At 30.5% G+C, this 12,372-nt stretch overlaps 2 protein-coding genes across 2 annotated transcripts; one reads left to right on the forward strand and one right to left on the reverse strand.

Moving 5' to 3' along the window:
• Positions 1-417: 417 nt before the first annotated feature.
• Positions 418-1,594, reverse strand: LOC131624180 (uncharacterized). The gene is made up of 3 exons (XM_058895166.1): positions 1,384-1,594; positions 1,059-1,292; positions 418-977 (listed from the first exon to the last, which is right to left on the reverse strand). Exons 1-3 carry the CDS (start codon positions 1,592-1,594, stop codon positions 418-420), a joined length of 1,005 nt encoding a protein of 334 aa, XP_058751149.1.
• Positions 1,595-1,661: 67 nt separating this feature from the next.
• LOC131624266 (uncharacterized) lies at positions 1,662-5,456 on the forward strand. Its single transcript, XM_058895240.1, has 2 exons — positions 1,662-1,797; positions 4,774-5,456. The coding sequence occupies exons 1-2, from the start codon at positions 1,662-1,664 to the stop codon at positions 5,454-5,456; spliced, it is 819 nt and encodes a 272-aa protein (XP_058751223.1).
• Positions 5,457-12,372: the final 6,916 nt, after the last annotated feature.

Below are 12,372 nucleotides of genomic sequence, written 5' to 3' on the forward strand. Positions count from 1 at the left end.
ATATATAAAATTACCAAAAGGAAAATAGAACTGAAATGACAAATAATTGTCTTCAAAATTAGTTCACAAAAAATATAGTCCGAAATTCACCTTGTCTTATGAAAAGTATAGAAAAACAATAATAAGAATATATTTAATATCTACAAAGTTGCATAGAGTGTTAATATGTTTAAAGAAAGTCTCAGATGAAAATTAGAAATTAAATTATTGGACATGAGCATATACCTTAGGAATATAGTTAGCAATTTTGAAGTGAAACATCATCTTAGGTAGTCACCTTTAAATGTAGGACCTTTCTTCCCTTGTATAATAAAAATCATGCAAGTCCATATTAAAAATGAGTACTATATATGAAAGTAAAAAAAGTAAAAACGATATAATGGGGAATGATAATACCTATACAACATTGTGGAAAACCTATTTGAAAACCACATTTGTTGTTACTTGCAATGGCAATTTGTCTTTATCATGAATTAAAATTTTCAAGCCTCCTTTGCTTTTGACTCTTGACATTGCAACATAAAGTTGTTCATGGCTGAAGACGTCTTTTGGCAAATATAAACCCACATAGTCTAATGATTGACCTTGAGATTTATTCATTGTCATTTCAAATGAAACAATGATGGGGAATTGTCTTCTAATAAGTTTGAATGGCCAAGGGGATTGCGAAGGAGACAAAGACATTCTAGGTATGTAAATAGTGTTTCCTACATGTGTACCTGAAATAATCTTAGCCTCAATCACATGATTTGCTAGCCTTGTTACCGTCAATCTTGTACCATTGCAAAGTCCTTCTAATTGATCCAAATTCCTTATCAACATAATGGTTGTGTCAATCTTCAGTTTTAAGCAATGATTAGGCAAACCAGACGTTTTCAAACAGCTTAAAAATTCTTGAGTCAAATGCTCAAAAGCCTCATTCTCATTTGCTTCTGATCTGTCAATAGTATCACTACTTAGAAACTCCTTCTCATCACCTATGAAAAGAATTTATCTTTAATAAATATTAGTAGTAAATGAAAATTTTTATAAGTAAATAATGTATAAAGTATAGTAACCTGGAAGAAGATTTGTAATGTAATCATTAATTTCATCGACGATCTCTATAGTTGAAGCTAGGATTGCTCGACTTTGGAGGAATTCTGGATTTGTGAAGTTTTCAAGTAGGTTTGGATAAGTACTTGTTACAATTTTCTCAATTGGATCCACAAAATCCTTTAATAGAAATTTTGGTGGAATAGTTATTTCAGCATAACCATCATTTGGTTTTGAAATTTTCCCATCTCCCACATCTAAAATCCATTTAGAAAAACTCTCAATCTCTGCAGCATTGTTTGAATATGATCCCGACACCAAGCGCATGTTTTTTGTGAGTGTTAAAACCTTGCAATGTTCCCAAAATATATGACGCATTTATTGTAGAATGAACAATATCAGAACGGGTACCTCTAGGCACAACAAGTAGAATTTGTCTGAAATCACCACCAAATACAACAATTTTGCCTCCAAATATTTGCTCACAAGGCTTTTCTGCATTACCCATAATATCTTTCAAGCATTTGTCAAGGGCCTCAAAACAACACTTGTTAGCCATTGGGGCCTCATCCCAAATAATCAACTTAGTTAATTTCAACAAACCGGCAAGGTCATCTTTCTTCTCAATGTTGCAAGTAGATTTTTCAATGCATGGGACAGGAATTTTGAATCTTGAACGTGCAGTTCTACCACCTGGTAGAAGTAGGCTTGCTATACCACTTGACGCGACATTCAATACAATATCGCGATTAGACCGTAAAGGTTTAGGGTATTCCACATAAATGTTTTTCCAGTACCACCATAACCATACAAAAAAAAAAAGACACCACCATTATTTTCTTGAACGGCTTGCATGATTTCATTAAAAATAAGCATCACTTCATCTTTGTTAAAAAATAAAATAGAGTGTTAGTAATGTCGAAACTTAAAAGTGTAAAATATTAATCGTTATAGTAATGTAAATTCAATTATAGTGAAATATAGTAATGTATATTCTTACACCATTTCTTACACTACACCGTATTTCATTGTTCATTTATAAGGTGAACAGTGAAATATTATAATAATAAAATATAATTTTAATAAAATATAATTTTTTATTATTTTTTATTATTTTTTAGATTAATGGGTATTGATATATAATTGTGTGATTAACCAACTTCATAACTTAATTAACCAATATTTTACATTTCATTAACCAATTTTATTTTACTACTAAAAGTTATTTTTAACATCTAATCTTTATTAACCAACTTCATTATTTTATTAACCAAACTTTTACATTTCATTAACCAACTTTATTTTACGTCTAAAAATTATTTGTAACATCTCAGAGTTCATTAACCAACTTCATAACTTAATTAACCAACGTATTACATTTCATTAACCAACTTTATTTTACTATTAAAATTTATTTTTAATACTTAAGTGTTTATTAACCAACTTCATCAATTCATTAACCAATTTTTTACATGTTATTAACCAACTTTGACTTACACTGTTTATACACTATTCATGGGCACTGTTTGTAACACTATTCACGCACTGTTTATGGTATTGTTCACTGTATTTATGAACAGTACTTACAGTGTAGCGTATGCTTGAGTGTATAAATAACATTGCTGTAAAAAAAAAAACCTGAATGAGTGCCAAATCTTTCGTTAAGTTGCCGTAAAGCTCTTTATCTTTCCATTAAGCATTTCTCTTAAGAAATTATTAAATTTAAAAATACGATTGTGCTTGATGTCTCAATTTGAAAATTTTAAGAATTTGCTATCATAATTTTTTATTTATTTTTTCTATTAATTAATATTATATTTTTTTATTTAAAAATTATGTTCAAAGTTGAAAAATCAAATAATAAAAAGCTGGAAGTCTAATTTTAAACTATGAAAGACAACACATAAATGTAATTGGAAGGGGCTAAAATCATTTGGACGGTCCAGTAAACTGAATACTAATGGTGAAAACAAAAACAAAAAAACTGGTATCCAATTTTGTAATACTTTTTATGTTACTATTAAATTTAGTATGACATTAATTAATAACGTATCGTAGTCATTTGAAGAAAACAAACATGTTTTAATTTGAAAATTAAAAAACACTACTACCACTGTCCTAAATTAACAAACTAAAAAAGTCAAATTAATTAACTCATTCTAATTTTCAATCCAAGGGTTTTTGTACTGTACATAATAATTAATACAATTGGTATCCCTTTAATTTATTATTTTTTTACTTTTTATTTAATCTTATATTCACCAGTGCAATATATTTTTAAGGTGAACAACATGGTACGTTTGAGTTTGGTAGTTATAAAAATTACAATAAGTGACAATCAGGGCCATCAGAGAGTTTCAGACTTGTTGTTATTAGAGCAATGTCACACAAGGATTATAAGAAATTATGTATCTCTGTGATTTCTAGATGAATCTAATGTCTCCTCTAAATCACATGGTTGAGGTATTTATAGAAGTCTAATGAGCATGAATTCTTGGACTTTAGGGATGATGATTATGATCCCCTTAGGAGCGTGAAACCTTTATTTTTCTTATTCTTGGGAGACCAAGTGTTGGATGAGCCAATTATTGAAGAACAGATTGAAGAACCAATGACTATGTAGGAAAATAAGAGAAAAAAGAAAATCAAAGAGGAAAAATAAGAGGAAGACGTTGATGAAGAAGAATGGAAGCATGAGAGGTAGAGCATGATATAACAGTTGAAAAGGAGGCGTGCAATTCGTTCTAGAGCCGATCATTCGAGAAAAGAAAACTCATCCCAAAGTAGAGGAAAATGACAAGGCAGGGGCGATTTTATAGCCCAGCGAGTCCAGGCACGCACCCGGGCTCAACCCCTACTTTCTTTGTATTTTTCCCAATTTAATAGTCGATTTTTAGACGAAACCAGGGACAAAATTAATAAAAATAAGGGTGGGAAAACTAAAATAGATAAATACCCAATGTTCTAGGCAGGCCCAACCCAACTAATTATTTATGAATTATAACAGAAATTAAAAAAGAAACTAATCGTGGTACAGTATTATAGAACGGCTGCCTCCTCTCTTTATCTCTGACGGTTCGTATTTCATCTCTCCCCTCTTTGTCACTTTCAAGATAGCGCCTGGAAGCAGGTAACAACTTATCTTAATTTTTCTTCTTCAATTTTGGAGTTAAGGTATATTGTATAGGATTGTTCTATATTATTATAATATTATACACTTTATTATATGAGGTTCCTTTGCTATTATATACAGGAAGCCAATTAAGAAACATGAAACAATACATTATTATTATTATATTACATATATTATAGGTTCACGATAGGTTCAAATTAGATTCATATATAGGTATAAAACTTCAAATACTGTGTACTGCATATAGGTAATGTAATATAAGTTTAACTTATTAAAAAAGGTACCGTCATATTTTGATAAAAAGGTTCAAATTATTATTATTTTGGGTTCAAATTTATATAGGTACTGTACTATCATATTTTGGAGTTGTTTTAAAGAATATAAAAATGTTAAGTTTTTAAATTTATGTTTTGTTTATACTTTAATTTGCCTCTATTTTGATAAATTTAATTTATGTTTTGCTTTGTATTCAATAAATCAATTTCTTCTTCTATTTAATTTCAATTTTGTTCAATGAATTAATTTAATTTCAACAAATCAATCAGATACGATTTTTACTTTCAATTTAGTTTTATAGTTTCTTTTTCTGAATCATTAAATTTCAGAGACGAGGAGGTTTTTGGTTCCTAGAACAAGTATTGAGAAAGTGAATGTTAAGCAACCGAAAGCCGAAGTAGAAGAAACACCCCCTAATGTGGCCAATGAGTTTAATCCAAATGAGATTGTGCGTGATTCAAGATGTAGGAAACAAATTCACGAGTATGCTCTGAATATTCAAGACCAAGTGAGGAGGGCATATATATTGAAGGGTCCAACGCAACCAGATTTAGCAAGATTTCCTCGTACTCAATTTGGAAAGTATTCAAGAGCATTTTTTAAAGCATGGTATAAGAATTATATATGGATTGAATACAGTGAGTTGAAAGATGCAACTTATTGTTTCTATTGCTTTCTCTTTAAGCCGTCCGGGAGGGCCGAACACTTTGGTTATGAAGTCTTCAACAAAGACGTATATAAGGATTGGAAGCATGCATCTAAAGGCTTTAAAGATCATATTGGTAGTCATGATAGTAAGCACAACTCATGTATGAAGCACTATGACGATTATAATAATCAAAGACAAAGTGTGACAAGTATCTTTGCTAGAGCAACTAGGGAATTAGAAGAATTGTATAAGATCCGTTTGACTTGTTCTTTAGATTGTACTAGATATCTCATAGCACAAGGAATTTCTTTTCGTGACCATGATGAAAGTTTTACTTCTCTAAACAAGGGAAACTTTAGATAGATGGTGGATTGGATAAAATCTAATGATGAAAAAGTGAGAGATGCTTTTGATCGTGCTCCAAAAAATTGTACAATGACTTCCGGTGACATTCAAAAGGAGCTTGTAATGTGTTGTGCACATGAATTTACCAAGGTGATTATGGAACAGTTTGGTGATAGACAATTCTATGTGCTTATTAATGAGTCACGTGATATATCTGTCAAAGAACAAATGGCAGTGATGTTGAGGTTAGTACAATGAGTTTGTTATGAAACTACTACAATTATTAACTTAAACTTGTTAATTTCATTCAAATTTAGATTAATAAATTTAAATTTTTATTTATATTTCTAGGTTCTTGAACGACAAAGGGAAAGTTGTGGAACGATTTATTGCTCTACATCATGTCAAATATACTACATTTGAGGCCCTAAAAGATGCTCTTTATGGTATTCTCGATCATCGCACGTTATCTATTTCAAGGATATGATGGGGCTTCAAATATGAGAGGTGGATTTAATGGTTTACAAAGAAAGATTCTAGATGAAAACCCTTATGCTTTCTATGTCCAATGTTATGCTCACCGTTTACAATTGGTGGTTCTGTTCGTTGCTAGTACGTAGTTGCTCATTTATTCATGATTTCTTTGAGTACATCTCCTTGATTGTAACCACAACAAGCGCATCTTGTAAGAGAAAGGATGCTTTGAAGGAGGCACAACACCAAGATATTTTGAATAGAATTGAGAGTGGTGAGATATCTGAAGGAAAGTTCTTGGACCATATTATACAACCTTGATTCGTTTGGATTAGATGTGGTCCTCCGTTAGAGGTGCTTAGTTTGTTGATGAAGATGGACGTGGACCATCTCAAGCAGCGGGTTTGATAGAAAAAATGGAGAGCTTTAAATTTGCTTTCATTTTGAAGTTTATGTTAAAGTTGTTTGGTATCACAAATGAACTTTCAAAAATCTTGCAAACAAAAGATCTTAATATTGTGCTTGCTATGGAATTAGTTGATGATGTTAAAGCTCGGTTGGCTACATTGAGAGAGAGAGAGAGGGAGTGATTGGGATGATTTATTTAATGATGTCCAAGAATTTTGTTTTGCTCAAAGTATTCCGGTGCCAAATATGGATGAAGAAATACCGGTTCGGGGTCGTTCAAGAAGAGAAGGGGGACAGTCACTAATCTTCACCATTACCGTGCAGAGATTTTTTATGTTGCTATTGACAAAATATGTGTGGAGATGGATCACCGGTTTAGTGAAGGAAATAACGTTGTGCTAGATTGCTTTTCATGTCTTAACCCCAAGAACTCCTTTTCCAAGTTTGATGTTGATAAGCTTGCTCGTCTTGCTAATATTTACCATGCAGACTTTTCTGATGATGACCGTGGAACAATAAGGGAGCAACTTGAGATTTATGTACATCAAGTGAAAAGGCATGCTTCCTTTACTTCTTGTGAAGATGTTCAAAGTTTGGCTATGAAGATGGTTCAAACTGAGAAACATTTGGTATTTCCATTGGTCTACAAGCTCATTGAGTTGGCTTTGATATTGCTGGTGTCAACAATTTCCGTTGAAAGAGCTTTTACAGCAATGAAGATTATCAAGTCTAATTTGCGTAACAAGATCAATGAAAAGATTATCAAGTCTAATTATGGCGTTAGTGTTACCATATCTTATCATAATAACACCAATATTAACTCTGTAATTATTTAGTTGGTGTTTCCTCCAGATAATTTACGAGCAACAACTACTCGCAGCGACATATTCTTCCCAGGCTGTGGATAACGCTATACTTCTTATTTCTTGCCATGCCATGAGACAAGCGAGTTGTTGGGTTAGTGACACATATCATTGATACTTTTCCGATCTAATTTGCACCCAACAAAATCAGGGTCAGAGTACCCAACTGAGACACAATTCGCCCCTTTGAAGTACCATAAACCTATTTCGTATGTGCCAATGAAATATCTCATAATGCGTTTTACCGCACAGAGATGTGATTTTTCCGAAAATACTTAAAAATGTCCACACAAACACTCATCAAACATAATATAAAAAAGAGATGCAACTGAAACATCAAACATAATATAAGGAAAATATGCAACTGAAAGATAAAAAGAAATAAAGTTGCATAAAGTTTGAACAATTAATTATCCACCAAAAACATTGGGAATATGTAAGCAAGTTGTGGTGTTGGCCCATTGAGATCAAGCTTTGGGTATGATCAAATGAAGCATTTCATGCTTTTATTGTCACTTTAATCCATTCTTTCCATTCTTTCACTCTCAAGAATTATGATGAAAATGATAAGACAACTGCATTCCTAGAGAACAAAGGGCCTGGACCTATGGCAGATTTAGGGTCCACGAAATCAGCCCTTTGAATGGAGGAGTACAAGCTTTGGGACCAATTTGGTTCTGGCCACTCAATGAGTGTTGCATTTTCAATCATGGTAATCAATCTACTGGGCAGAATTTTGAATAAAATTCTTACTTTATTTCAATTCAATTGTAATGCAATCAAGACAAGTCCTTTTCTTCCTTCCCAAGTCCCAACTAGTGGTCCATTTTCTTGGACACCATAACTTACAAAACTAACACTTAGAAGGCCCTATATTGCATGTGGATAAGTAGAGAATTTCAAGTGCTAATGCACCTATTAGTTGAGATGTACTAAAGAAAAAATTATTTAGCATTCTTTAATTTAATAAACCATTGATTTATTTCTCAAAATTGGAATATGAGTGTTTTTGTTTAATATTCAATGCTAAAACCTAATTTCGTATGATTCATTTTTTAGAGGTGATTTGAAAGTCTCCCTTACAAATTTATTTATTTTTTTTATTTGCCCAATAACTATAGAATCATACACTCGTGTGTTTGGTTTATGAAAGAAATCGTGAAGGGAAAAGTATGTAAGAGAATGTGTGTAAAGAAAGAAGAAAAATGATAGATTTAAGGTATTAGAGAAATTTAAAAAAGAAAAACATTTTTTTAAATGACAATGAAAATCTTTAATTAAAAAAAATTAAGCATATAATATTTTATTTTTCTCTTTACGCATTCTTTCTTACATATTTCTCTCTTAACAACTTACTTCCGGAGTCAAACACACCCTTAATATTTCTCAAGTGATAAACTCAAATATTTTATTTTTTATAATTGAAAATTTTAAGAGTTTAAAATATAGTATTTGAAATTTTATAAAATAAAATAAATTTGTGAAACTAAAGAACATCATAAATCTAATTTTTATCAAAATAACTCTTTAAATTGTATATATCAAAATTACTTAATAGATATCCATTGTCTTGAATAATCTCTCTTCTCAATGTTTTAAAAGTCGGACTAGTCATTAAATTAGTAAGGATATTCGGTCATTAGTTTTATTGGTTAAATTACTGGATCACTTGTCGAACTGCATGACAAAACCAAATTAAATCAGATAACTCACATGCATAAATTGGTCTATATAGCAAAATTATATTTTTATTAAATTGATCAAATTGGATTACTCGGTCTCTAAAAATTATTATGACACTTTAAAAATTTCAAAATATTATAATTTCACAAGTTTATTCCTTAAATTCAAATTTTAAACGTCATCACACATAACAATACAAGATACAAATCCAAATAAAATATTATTTTGAAGTTGCATGTCCCTAATACATTTAGGGGGAGAACCTCAATACAGTTTTGTTGTTTGTCTTATCGCTTTCATTTTATTTATGTTTGTTTATTGAGTCTCCTTCATGATTACACATCTCTGAATCAAGTTTTAAACTTATTCATTTTTAACATGCATAATTCAATTGGTTGTATTTGAGTTTGATCATGATGTTTTTAGTTAATTGGTTAAGTTAATGGAACAAGAACCATATGTGTTGCTGATTCAAGTTAGGTTGAAAGGAAAATCTCAAAATATTTTGAAAATCATGAAAAACTGAGATTTTGTGTGCATGACTCGAATCATGTACATATTCTGACTCGAATAAAATTGAAAAGGGGGAATCAAATTTTTTTCAAACTCTATGACTCGAATAACAGTTTTAACTTGATTCGAATCAGGCAACTGTGTGACTCGAACCACAAGTTGCACTTGATTCAAATCAAATAAATTTGGTCAATCTCTGCCTCATTTAATTCAAATCACACTTTATACCTAACTCGAATCACACTATTTTTCACTTTTTTTGTTTGGCTCTCTCCAAATTGACTCGAATTAAACTTTATACGTGGCTCGAATCATAAGCCTTCATTACTCAAATCGTGCTTATAAGGTGACTCGAATCACATGAAAATGAACCAATTTCTTTATGAGATCTTATTTCACTATACTTGCTCATTAGACTCAAAATATGTAATGTTCTTGACTCGAATCTAACTAACTTTTTCCATAAATTTTTATGCTAAATCTCAAGCACATATAAATTCATTTTGTCATCTCTTTATCAAAAAGGTAATTTCATAATCTACATTATGATTTCGTGAAATCAACACCCTCACATTTTTTTAAAACTAAAAAACTCTTGCAAACATAAATTCTTTCGTCTGCAACCTCTAGTTTGATTTTAGATCTGATTATGCAGAGTTGTAATTATTGAGGGAGACGTGTCTTGAAACTAACCATTCTTGAAAGTTTGGTAAAGATTTTCAAAAAGCTTGCAAGATTGAGGTTGTTGTCATTGGAATTGACAAATTCCAGTGAAAATAATGAGGTTCTTCTCTCCAACTAACCTTGGTATTGACTGTGTGAAAGGCTACAGACAAGGTAGATTTCTTCTCAATCTTCGGACAGTTCACTGCTCAAGAAATCAGTGGGATCAATGGGTGATTGCCTCACACGAAAACTATGAGTAGATTAGTAAAGCTAGAAGATTCAAGAAGCAAGAATTGAGTAAAGATTTCGCAGAAGACTTTGGTATTAAGTTATATACAAGTCAAGATCCAGATAGGAAATTTATTTTTCTCAGCATTATTGAGGATTAATGATTGTATGAACTCTTGTAATATTTGTCAAAATATAAAGGAAGAAAACAAGTTCCAATGGAAACCATTGAAGAGTATAGTAGGCTCTCGCGAGGACGATAGAATTGAACCATTATATATATTTCGGTGTACTCCCTTTCTCTTTCTCTCCCACTCTTGCATTTTAATTTTTGTAGGATATTACATGCTTAGGTTATCAATTCTTAGTGTAGTTTAGTGTAGCAATTTATTACGTAAGGTTAGGTTTTAATAAAATTGGTACCTAGTTGAGCGCTATTGGTGATTAAACTACGGAAAACTAGTGCGTTTAGAATCTGATATTAATTGAATCATTGTATAGAACATATCTTGCGTAATCTACAATCACTCGATTAATCATTGCCTTTGAACATTATGTGAGATTTGTGAATTGTGTAATTTGTTTATTTTCGCTTTAAGACTTCCGCGCATTTTTAAAAAACATCAGATATTCTATTTTTGAGAAATCAGTCAAATATTTAATAAGGGTATATTCACCTCCCCTCTAGACCATTTCTTTGCTCCATATTCTCACCCAACAAATTTCACAAGTTTATTCTTTAAATTCAAATTATGAACAGAATCATCACACACAACAAAATAGTAAAAATACAAATCCAAATAAATTTTTAACAAGGTCTACTTACAAACGAGAGAAAGTTGTTCCAAATAAGTTTTGAACAAAGTCTATTTATATTTTTATTTTATTTTCTGTAAAAAAATATCAAAACGACGTCATTTTGTCTAAAGCATGATTCATCAATTTTATCATTTTTGGTCGCTTTCCACCGGCTCAATAACATGCCCGATTTAGCAATCAAAAGAGACTAGTGATTCCTCCAATTCTCTATTCGACCGGTCGATTCAGACTAGTTTTTAAAATACTAATTGTTGTATCAAAATAATGATGATAATTTTTTTAAATGATTAAATTGATTGAAAATCTTTAATTTAAAAAACTTAATTATCATTTTATAAATTTAATGACCAATTTGTTCCACCATAGGTTTTGTAAGGCGCGAAGGGAATAGATATGGAAGAAAATTGTATCACTTTGTCTAAGAGAAAGCTTTTAAAAAAAGAAGGGAGAGGAAGATGCTCAAAATTCTTTCTTTTTAGATTCTTAACCCTTTAAAATCCCCCACCCCCAATATATTCTTCTTTGAGGTTTTTTTAGGGTACAATTCTTTGAGCTTTTCTATTTAGGAATATTTTAGTTTTATCGAGAGAAATAAGCCCTCCACACAAGGTGGGGATATTTTCATCTCTCCCACTTTCCAACTATATCCTTATTAAACTTGTACTTGTAAAATACAATTTTTTTCTCTTTCATATTATATTATAAATTATTAAAATAATTATAATCTTAAAATATGTCTTAATATCCCACGTGAGAAAAAAATAAATAAATTTTAGTATTAACATATTTTCGAACTTAGGTAGGTTTAAATTTTGATAGTTATAAATATTTTAATTTTACACAGAGAAATAAGCCTTCAATACAAGGTGAGATGTTATCATCTCTCCCACTTTCCTTTTTCAAAATTCCTTCTCTTTTTTCTTCTAATTCTTATACACAATTTACAATTTTGATTTTAATTCAAAATCTTAATTATTTTATTTGCAGTATAATTTTATATTTTTTTAACATGTCCTCTTTTTGTTCCTAATTATATAAAACCGGTTTTCTATACATATAGTTCTTTCTATAAGAACTTTTTTTAATTTTTACAGGCATTAATGACTTTTTTCCAACAATATCCTCATTAAACCTATACTTATAAAATACAAATATATTTTCTCTTTCATATTATATCACTAGTTATTGGAATAATTATATAAAAAAATGACACATAATTTTTGTAAACTTAATGATATAACTACTTTTCTTGATAACCAAAAATGTTTATAAGAGAATTT

The sequence above is a fragment of the Vicia villosa genome, linkage group LG1 (genome assembly GCF_029867415.1).
Source record: "Vicia villosa cultivar HV-30 ecotype Madison, WI linkage group LG1, Vvil1.0, whole genome shotgun sequence".
Classification (NCBI taxonomy): Eukaryota; Viridiplantae; Streptophyta; class Magnoliopsida; order Fabales; family Fabaceae; genus Vicia; species Vicia villosa.

Bases quoted from the DNA above. Each gene is read 5' to 3' on its own strand.
- LOC131624266 (XM_058895240.1), top strand. From the start codon at position 1,662: ATGTTGCAAGTAGATTTTTCAATGCATGGGACAGGAATTTTGAATCTT. The intron at 1,798-4,773 runs GTTTAGGGTATT...ATTAAATTTCAG, and splicing joins ATCGCGATTAGACCGTAAAG to AGACGAGGAGGTTTTTGGTT.
- LOC131624180 (XM_058895166.1), bottom strand. From the start codon at position 1,594: ATGGCTAACAAGTGTTGTTTTGAGGCCCTTGACAAATGCTTGAAAGAT. The intron at 1,293-1,383 runs GTTTTAACACTC...AATGGATTTTAG, and splicing joins TATTTTGGGAACATTGCAAG to ATGTGGGAGATGGGAAAATT. The intron at 978-1,058 runs GTTACTATACTT...TTCTTTTCATAG, and splicing joins CATTACAAATCTTCTTCCAG to GTGATGAGAAGGAGTTTCTA.